The 13,638-nt window shown below is 42.1% G+C and overlaps 1 protein-coding gene across 2 annotated transcripts in view; it reads left to right on the top strand.

The window, feature by feature from the left end:
• ZDHHC2 (zinc finger DHHC-type containing 2) overlaps positions 1–13,638 on the top strand; it is a 355,423-nt gene that overhangs the window by 219,426 nt on the left and 122,359 nt on the right. For both annotated transcript variants that reach the window (XR_003854336.1, XM_029587150.1), the window contains exons 8-10: positions 9,648–9,780; positions 9,885–10,011; positions 10,197–10,289. Coding sequence is in view for 1 of the 2 variants with exons in the window: in XM_029587150.1 (XP_029443010.1) it covers positions 9,648–9,780; positions 9,885–10,011; positions 10,197–10,289 (353 nt within the window). In the remaining variant the exon portion in view is untranslated. The remainder of the gene's footprint in view (positions 1–9,647; positions 9,781–9,884; positions 10,012–10,196; positions 10,290–13,638) is intronic.

Here is a 13,638-nt window from a genome sequence, read left to right as displayed (position 1 = left end):
GGCTACCTCTAGAAAAATTGATATCAAATATAGGATGCGTAATTCAGTAATTTACGAGTCTGCCCAACTACCACACCAATCAATAGTGGTAGAATCAGCCTTATCCAAGGCAAGACAAAATAAGTTGCACTCAAATACCCCACCGGGCAGAGAAAATAAATGCCTTGATGATTTTGGAAAAAAGATCTATCACTCCTCTATGCTCATGAATAGGATACAACATCACCAATTTTACACCACGCAGTACTTATTTGAAACACTCCAAAAACTGCGTCCACTGTGTATATCGGAAGACAACACACCACATCAGTCTTTCTTGGACATGGAAGAAGGACTTAGGCATTTATTACGCTCTATTTATGAATCATTCGAATCTTTAGCAAGAGCGTCTGCTTCAGCTATTGCGGCCAGGCGTATGGCTTGGCTTAGAGCCAGCACTATTCGGACAGATGTCCATGAGAAGTTGGCCGACATCCCTTGTATGGGCGACAATCTCTTTGGAGATAAATTCGGAGATATAGTATCACATTTGAAAGAACTTAGTACCGACCCCACAGGACTACCTGTCTGCACTGAGGTTCTATGCACTCCCTGCCATCCTTTAAATGTTTTGCACTCAGGTATGGTAACCTATGTAAATGTGACATGTTTTTAGTCCTGTGGGGTAGGTACTAAGTCCATTGTTTGTCCTGATCTTTTATATGTTTTCTTACAGTTTTGCTTTTGAAATATCTGGTCCCTCCCGATGCAGCCTCTGGCAAAATATAGGACCTTGTCCGGGGACGCTTCTAAAAAGATGCCTGTACTGTAAGCCAGTGGAGTTGCCGAATTAAATACAAAAATTTGACTACAAAAGTTTGCATTTTGAACTTTTCTGATTGGGACTTAATGTGGGTGGCCTGCACTCTCTGTTTTGGATAAGATTTCAATTAGCCCAATATTGACTGGATAAATGTAGCATCAGGGCATGCTAGAGAGATAAAGTTCCTGGATGGAATAAATGACAGTTTTATGGAGCAATTGGTTCAGGAACCAACGAGAGAGGGAGCAATTTTAGATCTAATTCTCAGTGATGGGTCCGCTTGGCAATAGTTATCATAATATGATCAAATTTGAATTAATGATTGGAAGGGGGACAGTAAGCAAATCCACAGCCCTAGTGCTAAACTTTCAAAAGGGAAACTTTGATAAAATGAGAAAAATAGAAAAAACTGAAAGGAGCAGCTACAAAGGTAAAAATTTTGCAAGAGTCGTGGACATTGTTAAAAAATACCATCCTAGAAACACAGTCCAGATGTATTACACACATTAAGAAAGGTAGAAGGAAGGCAAAACGATTACCGGGAAGGTTAAAAGGTGAGGTGAAAGAGGCTATTTTAGCCAAAAGATCTTCATTCAAAGATTGGAAGAAGGATCCAACAGAAGAAAATAGAATAAAGCATAGGCGTTGGCAAGTTAAATGTAAGACATTGATAAGACAGGCTAAGAGAGAATTTGAAAAGAAGTTGGCCTGAGAAGCGGTAATCAGGGAGGAGTGCAGTGCAGGGAGGAGTGCAGGGATGAGTGCAGTGCTGATTTTTGGTGTTACACTTCTACTGCCCCTGGCCCTGCACTCCTCATGCCAGCTTCTAATGGATCTGCCACTTTTAGCTCCTGCTCCATAAAAAAATAGAGGGGAGCAGGTGTCAGTGGTACAGGCTTTTCCAACTTTAACTATTTATCACTTGAACCTGCCACTTCTGCTTTTCTCCTACTGAAAAAAATCTCTTTTTAACTTAGGGGCAAGATGCTCTTTTTTTCTCACTGCTACTACTCCCATTGCTAGTGCTTCTGCCAGGCTTGGATGACTCTGCAGGAACACCCAATTCTCTGCCCCTCCCATTCTTCTATGCACTGCTATTCCCTCCTCTCATCTTTCCATTCAGAGGCATGTTGGAATTGGAAATAGTGGCTACTGGGGTTTTTGATGTCACAATATATTAATGTTCTTAGTGTATTCACTAGTACCATTCTAATGCTCATTGGGGTAAATTTTCAAACCAGCGCGAGTGCATCTATCTGCACGCGCTACGCGGCGTGCACACATGGACACGCGATTTTATAACAGGCGCGCGCATGTTATAAAATTGGGAGTCGGCGAGCGCAAGGGGGTGCCTTGCCTGCGCCGAGCAGCGCTGCCTTCCCCCATTCCCTCCCAGGCCTCAGAGGGAACTTCCCTTCCCCTACCTCCCCTGCCCTTTCCCCCCTACCTTTTTCTTTTTTTTTCTTTTAATGCAAAACTTACTTCAGCCCTGGGGCTGAAGTAAGTTGCGCGTGCCGGCCAACTGCCAGTGCGCGATCCCTAGCAGAACAGCAAATGGCCACTGTGCCGGGAGCCTCTGACCCCTCCCCACCCCTTTCCCGCCCCTTTTTGCAAGCCCCAGGACTTACACAAGTCCCGGGGCTTTATGCGCCTCACTGGGCCTTTTGAAAATAGGCCCGGCGCGCGTAACCTTTTGAAAATCCGGTCCATTGTCTATCACAGATAAGTTGACTGCTAAATGCAGTGCTTAACAATCAGAGTACAAGCTTGGCAGTGGTGCACACTGTTTGCTGGCTAACTATGTAGGGATTCTCAGAGTGTGTGCACAAATGTCTCCCACATACATACACTGTGTTTGTGCTATGTTGACTTCTTTTGCACACTCAAAAGCTATAAGATAGAGAGGAAAGACAACATCATGCTGGTATTCACTGTAGTTTATCTTTGGAGCTAATAGTAGCTACAGATTTCAACACTGCACTGTCCATAAAAAGTGAAAGAGAGACACTTTCAGTCACCCCTTACTGTTCACAGCTTCTGCATCCTACCCTATTGAACAGTCAGAATTGCATTTATCATTTTCCATACAGTATGAGACAAGCAAGAATAAAGCTTGTTGCTTACATTCTTCTCTTTTTCAAACTCTTTTTTTGAAACTTTCTTTCACTCAGACAGAATTTCAAAAGACAACCTTCCTCTGTGAAATCCGACAGAGAAGTAATCTTGAAACTGTGGGATGTAAAAAAGAAAAAAAGAAAGTCATCATCACTTTATGCAAATGCTAGCTATAGGCTGATTAAGAACATGCTTGATTTTGATTGGTCCTGCTTTCTGTCTGTTCCCCATCCTTACCTTGGTTACAGGGATGTCACTGTGATATCACTTGATGTTTGTTACATTGTCTTGATTAGAAAAAAAATCAAAGCTACTAGATACAGTTTTACTTTCCTCTTAGACAAGTGGGAAATGAAAACAAAAATAAATGACATATTTTTTATTTTAATGGATGTCCTTTGTTTATTTTGGGGAACTTCGAATGAAACAAAAATGGCCTTATTCATACAGTTTTTCCCATTCATTTTAAATTAATGCACATCCCTAAGGATAAATCATGGGCGAATAAGCATATAAAATGCTATTTAAGTAGTTTCTTCTAACTCTGCATAGAGGCATGTCAGCAAAGTTTAATCTCAAACAAGGCATGATAAAGCTGCATTTCTTCCACTGTCATTATAGATTTCATGAAAAGATGCTAATTTGATTGCTTCCCACCAATACGTCAGATATGACCAAGTATTAAATCTGACCAAGTTCATTAAGAGGTGGATTTTCAAAGCAGCGCATTCACACATGGACTTGCCGATTTTATAACATACATGGGCCCACACACGCATGTTATAAAATTGGATGGCCGTGCACACATGTGTGCCGTATTTTAAAATCCACATGTGCATGTGCGGACAGCGCGCATGGGGGGGGGGGGGGGCAGATTTTCATAAAATATGCATGGTGCTACAATCGGGCCTTCTCCAGTTCCCACCCAGTCTGCTCCAATTAAGGAGCAGACTGGAAGGGAACTTCCCTACCCCCCAACTTACACTTCCTCCCTCTTCCCCTCTCCTCCCCACCCCCTAAACCTAACCTACCTTTCCCTACATTTTTATTTTATTTATTAATTTATTTTTTTATTTTTTATTATTTATTTATCTTTTCCAAGAATTATACATTCCATTTTAAATCTAGCAATATAGAGAGGAAAGAAAATCAAATAATTTGAGTCATACATTTCTTCAATAACCAAATAAGGAAAAAAAAGGAATTTCACATATTCCTCTCCTTTAACCATACAAGAACTTGAGGGGTCCTATACTTGAGCAAATAATATTACAATAATATTGTATAATAATTAATATCTAGGGTTTAGCAGAAATACCAATCTTTCCCAACTTATTGAGTGACATCAGCTACTTCCTCAGGATTACGGCGAGCTTCCAAGAACCTCTCTAAGTGAGCAGGTTCAAAGTACACATATCTTGCTCCTTCAGCATATAGTATACATTTACATGGGAATCTCATTAATGCTTGGAAACCAAAAGTTCTGGCCTGACTTATCAATGAAAAAAACTTTTTCCTCCTTATCTGTGTTTCTTTAGAAAGATCAGGGTAGATCCATACCCGCTGTCCCAAGTAAGAAGAGTTTCGTTTGGCCAAGTACAATTTTAAAATTTTTTCCCTTTGCATAACATCAGTAAATTTGACCAATAACGTTCCCCTTTTTTCAACTTGGGTACTAAGGGATGATTCTATTAAATCAGTCACATTTAAGGAGGTATCAATTCCTCCTTGTTCTGGAACCACATTACTATTCCAACTAACAAAATATGCATTCATTATTATGGGAAACTGATCCAATGGCAATAAGAGTACTTCTGAAAAATAATTCTTCAGTTGTTCTTTCGCAGACATCATTTTACACATTGGAAAGTTAATTATTCTCAAATTATTATATCTAATTGAGTTCTCTATGTTTTCAACTTTTTTTTGTAGAATCGTTTCTCCCTGAATTATAGAAAATTTAGTTGTTTTAATTTGTTTAATGTCTTCTTCTAACTTTTTTATTGATTCTGTCTGACCAGTAACTGTTGGAGTCAAATTTATTAAGGACATTTGCATGTCCCTAATATTACCGTTTAAACTTTGGATATTCTTCTGCAAAATCACAATGGCTTGCCAAATCGTATCCATAGTCACATTAGTAGCCTGACCTAGCAATATTTGTGGACTCGAAGATGTTATTTGCTGCCCATTAAGGTCCTGTCTACTGCTGTCCCCTGAGGAAGAGTCTGAGTCACTTCTCATAATGGAGACTCCTTCTCCATTAGTTCCCACCCTAGATGGGGGGAGTTCGTTTTCTCCCTCCCTTCTTTGCACTGCAATATTCAATCCTGATACTTCCTCAATCAGGGTTTCCTGTCCTGACGCATTCCGTAAAGGAGTGAAACCTAGATCCGGATTGTTTGCAGTGCTGCCAGGGGGAATAGGTGTCATTGGGGCCCTGGGACTTAGACTAACTTCTCCCGGGGGGGGGGGGGGGTAGATTGCTCTCCTTCCCTACCTCCAATGGGACTCTCCAGGGGTTCTTTTTCTGCTGAAAAGAAACCAGTCATAGTTGTTTGAACCAAGGATGGGTATACAGGGGTTGAGGCTTCCTGCCTTACCCTACCTTTGCGTTTGGTATGTGGCATAGCAACTCAGTGCCTAAACAAACTATGACGGTTTACACTCACCTAGTTAAACCAACATATAAGTATTTAAGAAGGAGAGAGTGAAAGAGAGTCCAAAATTAGGGGAATATCTCGAAGAGTCTAGGAGCCTTCTAGCCTTCGCCGGCCACGCGCCGACAGCGGCTGAGCGCCGATTACCGTCCAAATTTATCTGGAGACGCGCAGCAATGATGTCACTGGGGCACCTCCCCCTGCCGAGCTCCCAACAAGCGAGAAAAGGTGTTCCGGGGTCTCTCACCTCCCTCGGCAAGGTCAGTCTCAGCAGGCACCCCCCGATTTGGAGTCCCACTCTCAGTCTCTCCTCCCGGACTCCAAATTCCCGCGTCTGCCATCCAAATTTATCTGGAGACGCGCAGCAATGATGTCACTGGGGCACCTCCCCCTGCCGAGCTCCCAACAAGCGAGAAAAGGTGTTCCGGGGTCTCTCACCTCCCTCGGCAAGGTCAGTCTCAGCAGGCACCCCCCGATTTGGAGTCCCACTCTCAGTCTCTCCTCCCGGACTCCAAATTCCCGCGTCTGCCGTCCAAATTTATCTGGAGACGCGCAGCAATGATGTCACTGGGGCACCTCCCCCTGCCGAGCTCCCAACAAGCGAGAAAAGGTGTTCCGGGGTCTCTCACCTCCCTCGGCAAAGTCAGTCTCAGCAGGCACCCCCCGATTTGGAGTCCCACTCTCAGTCTCTCCTCCCGGACTCCAAATTCCCGCGTCTGCCGTCCAAATTTATCTGGAGACGCGCAGCAATGATGTCACTGGGGCACCTCCTCCTGCCGAGCTCCCAACAAGCGAGAAAAGGTGTTCCGGGGTCTCTCACCTCCCTCGGCAAGGTCAGTCTCAGCAGGCACCCCCCGATTTGGAGTCCCACTCTCAGTCTCTCCTCCCGGACTCCCTTATTTATTAATTTAACATTTTTTATATACCATCGCTCAAAAGCCATCGAAACGGTTCACAACAAATAAAATTAAAACATCATATATAGAAAAATTAACATACAAGATAAAACTTAAAACTTAAAAACTATCCCTCTCTTACATAAAATTACTATTATACCTAAAATATTCCTAAAAACTTAACTCTTGCCATGTTCTACATCAGATTCTCTTTCAGTGAGTAAAAACATATCTAAAATCCTAATATAATCTTAAAAAACATAGCTCTGAACATATCCTACATCTTTTCAATATCCTCCTTCAGAGGGTCAGGCATGTCTAAAATTTATATCTACTTCTATTAAGAGTAGAATCTTTGTATTATCTCATAAAGCATTACAGGCTGTTACTATATTCTAAAACATAGGAAACAACTTTGGTCTCAATATATTAAATTATACTGTATAGGTCTGGAGCAGAAGCAAATTACATACACTGGCCAGCTGCCGGCGCACGCGTCCCTGGAACAATAGCTAATAACTGCTGTCCTAGCGGGCCTCCATCCTGCCCCACCCAGAAGACAACCCCTGGCTCTCCCCTTTTTCAGGGCCTGGCACTTGTGCCTGTAATGAAAAAAGTTTACCAAGGACACAACAGACAGTGTATTTCTCAAGATTAAAAGCCTTTATTTCTTATGAGCATAAGGAAATCAGCTCCTAAGTTGGAGAAACTGACTTGATTAGATATTGAATTGGCTAGCCTTAAATACAGTTTTGCCCTAGTAATTAAAATAACACTCCTTTGATTTAAGGTCACAAGGTGAAAAGAAACATTTGCTTACATTTAACATTCCAAAGTGTCCTGGAAACACTAGCTAACCTTGAAGACATGCATTTTTTATACTTCTTCATTGTGGGCCTAAGACTACAAAGAGATATAACTATTTCTTCTGTTATCTAAACGTGAGACAGTTTCAGAGGGGGCCTCAAAATCCAAGCAGTGCCTCCTGGAGTTCCACTAAAGAGATACCTACCATAAATTTTATTATCACATGTCGTATTGGGGTTTACACGCATGGCCAATCAGGTTATAAAAAGCATGCTGTGCGCGCAAAGCCCAATCATAAGAACATAAGAAAATGCCATAGTGGGTCAGACCAAGGGTCCATCAAGCCCAGCATCCTGCTTCCAACAGTGGCCAATCCAGGCCACAAGAACCTGGCAAGTACCCAAAAACACCTACATGCGTAAACCCCGGTGTTTACGCATGTAGGCCTTTGAAAATTTGGCCTTAAGCATCTTACTGATGGATGAAAATATGATCTGAGAAACATGACATTTGTAGCCAAAACAAATCTGTCAGACTAATGGCAAGAAATTAAATAATTCAAAAAAGATTTAATGTGATTACACATTATCCACTTCTTTCAAACTAAAATATCCTCCTATAGCATCTTCGGATTAATACTGTTTATTTATAAACAATCATGAAATTTACTATACTTGCCCATGAAATTGTGCATATTGGTTCATAAACAATGCCAGATTTTTTCCATGAAGAAAATGCAACTTTAGCTATGAGCCCATAGTTTGAAGTCAATCTTTACAGTTTTTTACACAAATCTAGATTAAAAATGCTACAGGCTTTCATTTTTCTTAGGATGTAGTTATAGTGTAATATCTACATTACAATGTTTCTTAAAAGTAGCCCCTTTTTAGAGACATAATCTGTTTAAAATGCATCTACTTATAATGAATTGTCTGATTTTATTTTCTGTAGCTGTAGTGATGCAACATAATTTCACTCAAACTGGAAACAAATATAAAAACTAAAGCTCTTCTTCATTAATCATATGAGCACTGATACCTAAATAGCAGAGCACAAGTATAAACATATTAGTATGATGTGAGAAACAAGAAACAAGACACATGTATTATCTGCCATAAACTACAGGCAGTAATCTATTGAAATACAATTCCATATGACTGGCATATTAAAAATGCTTATGTGTTTTTTCCTTTTCACTTGCTAAAGGTTTTATTTAACAGATCCTTTGTCCGATATAACTGTTTTCATTACAAATTGCATGTTTTACAAAAAATATATTGTAAGACCATAGTTTTACTAGATACTAAAGTCATGTGCAAAAGAGTAGCCTGATTACGCCTGTTTCTACTGCACTTACCCCCTCAGAGCACAGAAAAGGGTTTTTGTTGGTTTCTCCTGTTTTGTATCTCCTCTATTTTGTACATTTATAAAACCATAATACTAAGTTTGGTTTGATTACATTGGTTCTGCTTCTGTGGCATTATAAGCTCATTGGAATGCTGCAATATGGATCCTACTTTCTGATTGACACTCTGATTGATTACCGCAGCATACATTGCCCCACTGGTACAGACCACTGCACTTAATAGAATATTGACCATGGCAGTTCTAAATCATTTTTTTAAAATGGAATTTTCATTTTATGTTAATAAAAACACAATTCTTCTACCCCATTTTAGGGATATACTCATTGTTTAAGTATATTTAAAATGGTTATATACTTTTTATTCCGCTCAAAAATGGATTGTAAAAACATTTCAAAAAATGCTAGCCATGCCAGCTAAAGACCCACATGAGGCTCTGCCCACTGTGAATGATAACTAGAGCCCTGTCCATTTCCTGTTTCCTCCAGTGCTGAGGAAATGGGAATAGGATACATTGAGGTACCATTTGAAACAAGCCAAAATAGACTTTTTCATTCAAAAAAAACCCCCATTTGTTGAAAAAATGAATGCACATCCCTACTCAACAGTAGAGAATACAGTTTTCTTTTAAACTAAGTAGATATGAAGTCACAAAACTGCCACATCGAAACAACCCAGCTATTGAAGTGTATTTGTTTAATCACAGTGTTGTTTGAGTTGGGATCAGCCATTTGAAATGTTATATTTCTGAAAAAACTAGCCTTTCAGAAAACAGAGCACTTTGCAGAAACAGAATATTATCTGAACTGACCACAAATATTTGTGCTCTAATAATTTCAGATGACTTCTTATAATTGTGCACCATAACAGGTCATCACTGTTGTTGGATAAATTAAGTATCTACTATTAGCCTTTCTTGGTCTCTATCTCTCTCTGTCTCTCATGTGTGAGCTTGTGCTCTCTCCATTTTTTAATTTTTTAAATGTTCTTTTCTTCCTTGTAGAATGGCCTTCCAGATACACAAGCCAAGTTCCACATCATGTTTTTATTCTTTGCTGCAGCCATGTTTTCTATAAGTCTGTCCTCTTTATTTGGTTATCATTGTTGGCTAGTCAGCAAGAACAGATCTACATTAGGTAAGAGGGTGACGTTATATGACACTATAATTCATCTAGTTGATAAACACCAATAGAAACTTGCTTTGTCAATAATCAAAATAATCAGTTATCTCATTTTCTAGAGGCATTCAGAGCTCCTATATTTCGTCATGGAACAGACAAGAATGGTTTTAGTTTGGGCTTCAGCAAAAATCTCAGACAAGTGTTTGGTGATGAAAAGAAATATTGGTTGATGCCTGTTTTTACAAGGTATTTTATTAAGAAAATATATTTTACAGTTCAGTTTATTATTAGTGAGCCAACTACAACTGTTTATAATGATGCAAAATAAATCATGGTCAATAAAACTAAATGGATAGGTAAATACTAGAAATATAATTTTATAGTTTCTTTAGTTAATGTATACTAATTACTAGCCTTTTGATATTCTGCAGTTTAGGAGATGGTTGCTCTTTTCCAACTTGCCTTGTAAACCAGGATCCTGAACAGCCTCCCACTCCAGCAGGAACAAACACAACAGCCAAAAAGTAATTGTCATTAAGTTTATTTTTAATGCTTATTGATTATTTTCTTTAGAGGTTAAATATAAGATTTTCTCATCTTATATTGTGTCTTTTTGCCTTATGAGAGCAATTTTCAAAGCCATTACTTGTATAAAAAGCATTTTACCAATGTAAATCAGTTCTCTTCTGATCTGCTTGTTTCTCACAGGACAAGCAGGATGGTAGTCCTCACATATGGGTGACATCACAGGATGGAGCCCTGTACAGAAAACTTTTCTGTCAAAGTTTCTATAAAGCTTTGACTGACACTGGCACACTGAGTGCACTGAGCATGCTCAGCCTGCAATTATCCCTGTGACCACAGGTGTCTCCCTCAGTCTTCTTTTTTCAGCTCTGCAGTAAGCATAGCGGTTAGGAGCTCTGTGAGAAATACTAATACTTTTTCCTTACGGAAACACTTAAACTTTTACTTCACATATACTTTTTCCCTGCATGGGTCTCCCTTCGCATACATTTATTCGACGCTCAGTGAGTACTATGCCCTGTTTTTCGGTCAGTTCCTGTCACCTCCCTGGCCTGCCAACCGACTGTGGCCTTCCCTCTCCCTATGTTTTCATAGTTAGCCACACATAGCCTGTGAGTGTCCCTCTGTGACACTCTGCCTAGTTATTAGCGCTAGTGGGACAGGGACTTCTATGGTTTCTGTTGCCGCCAGGGCCTCTGTCGAATCCAGGTCCTTCGATTTCCTCGGTACCCTTGCGCAGTCGATGCCCCCATTGCTACCATTGGTACCCCCTTCCGGACCGTCCTGCATTCTTCAATGCCATCGGTACCCCTCCCCTGTGGTACATTGATGCATCATTCCCTGCATCGATTCTATCAGTGCCATCCATGTTTTTCATCCATGGCACTGATTTTTCCCTGGGTTTCATCGATGCCATCATTGCTCGGATGGATGCAATCGATGCACACCCTTGTGTCGTCGGTGCCATCGTTACCCAGGTCAATGCTATCATCACCCAAGGCACTTCCATCGATGCCAGAGTCATTTCCATCGATGCCATCATTTATTTTATTGATGTCATCAATGCCCAGGACACTTCCATCAAGGCCATCGTCGATTCCATCGGTGCCATCATCGATTCCATCGATGCCCAGGTCGATTCCATCGATGGCATCAATGCCCAGGTCGATGCCATCGACACCCAGGTCGATTCCATCGATGGCATCGATGCCAATGTCGATTCCATCGATACCAATATCAATTCCATCGATGGCATCGATGCCAATGTCGGTTCCAATGGTGCCCATGTCGGTGCCATTGATGCCCATACTGGTACCATCGATGCCATTGACATCATTCGTGCACAAGTCAATCCCATTGATGCCGTCGACGCCCGTGGCCATGCCGTCAATGCCCGTGGCCATGCCACTGATGTTGTCATCTTCGCAGCCGGAGGCCGCAATCCCCGGGCTTGCCTGGCGACTGGAGCCACCTCTGCTTCCTCCTGCAGCAGCAGGAGTCACTGCTGACATCGGGACCTGCTCCTCGGCCCAGTTCCTGTCAATGCGGTCATTGACTCTGTCGATGCCGGCACCATTTTTTCCGATGCCAACGATGTTTTTCGATTTCTCAATGCCACATCGTTTCCATAGATACCTACGCCGATGCCATCAGTGCTTTCATCACTGTTATCCTTGCTCTGCCCGGGTCAATGATGTTTTTTCATATATATATTTTTTGATGATGCCCTCGAGGCCGCTTCGGCTGCCATCGACACCATCAATACTAACATAGCACCGCCACATAATGCCCTCAACTAAACACGGTGCTCCATGCTTTGGGTTCATCTTAAAGCCCTGTATTAGCCTACAACACTACATAGTGCCAGGAGCAGTGCAGGCATACTGACAGTCTGTCAACATTCGCCATCCAAGACAGCGAGGGCATCCAACTCGATGCTGGGGAAAGAACGGGCCAAGCACCGTAGCGCTTATTGTTACTGGTACGGTGACTGTTCACCACCGACGCCATCCAGCACATCGGTGCTATCCTTCTTGATGCTTGAGAATGCCCGAGCTGAGCAACATCACCTTTGCCATCGCCACTGTTCCGCACAATGCTGGCAGTCCTTGATGCTCCAGAAACACCGGAACGAGTTCCGAAGAATTCTGGACTGGCGTCACGACACATCGAGCCGCTGCAACGAGGGCCAGGTTCACGAGTCATAATGGCTCCCCTGTACCCGAGGCGTGCCCCACTGACATTGGTGTGGGATTGTGGCCCTCCACAAATTACTGTGGTAGCACCAGCCATGCTCAGCCTGTCTCCTCTATACCTGCGCTACCATACCAGGTTTCAGAGTTGAGACGGACATTGCATTCGACAGGCTACCCCTTGATGACTCCTGAAATCCATGGAGCTATCAATCTTCACCAGCTCATCCTTCGTCGATCCACGTCGGATGGTAAGTAGTCTAATCCCATTTCAGCGGCATTCCCATTGAGATCTGTTCTCTAATTCGGGCCATATGGTTCAAAAGGTTCTAGGTCGCCTGTCTTCCAAGAACCGTATTAGTGTCACATATCGCTAATGCCAGCTATGTCAGACACCATACCAAGAGAACCTCTACCATTTATTTGGGATTGCATCAGTACATCCTCCCGATGTCAGCAACGAGACCCTGTACTGATTAATACTCTGGCTTCTGGTTCCTAATTCAGGACCAAAGTTCCAGATGGATTCGCTGATCTGCTAAACATGAGATCCAGCAAATACTGCCTCAAGTGCAAATCCACCTCGAAACCTGGTGACAAGTCTCGATGTTTTCTTGTACAACACACAGAAATGCGGGTAAGAATTTACCGCTCATGCTCCCTTGGGAGATTACATGATATCCAGGTTACATCAGCCCCGCCAGTTGGACACCTCTGAGTCTCTCAACTTGCCGGATGTCAGAGCGGCCACCCCACTCTGTACCAAGATTCACGGTACACTCCCCCGGACGCTACAAAGCGCAGGAGGGAGGGGGGGTTGGGGAGTTTTAGTTTCACTATTCTTTCTTTCAACAGAAAGTAGTTACTCTCCGCCCATCCTGGACCTCATAAATACCAACTTTCTTCAGAAGGCACAGGTAAAATGGAATCTCTCGTCACCATGCTTCCATATCGCAGTAAGTAGATTGCCTCTAATCTTTCTATGTGCTTCATGGTGAGTGAACAATATTACATTCCCAAGCTCTGTCAGTTGCACCAGCTCCGGCAACTGGGGTATTTCATTAAATCACTATGGGTGACTGCTGTTTCTCTACAGAGTACAACATCATTCACGCTTTTCCTTGCATGGACAGCTGCATAACCACAGTCAATCCAA

The sequence above is a fragment of the Rhinatrema bivittatum genome, chromosome 1 (assembly GCF_901001135.1).
Source record: "Rhinatrema bivittatum chromosome 1, aRhiBiv1.1, whole genome shotgun sequence".
NCBI lineage: Eukaryota > Metazoa > Chordata > Amphibia > Gymnophiona > Rhinatrematidae > Rhinatrema > Rhinatrema bivittatum.
Note: the sequence above shows the minus strand (reverse complement) of the source record. Positions and strands in the feature narration are given on the sequence as shown.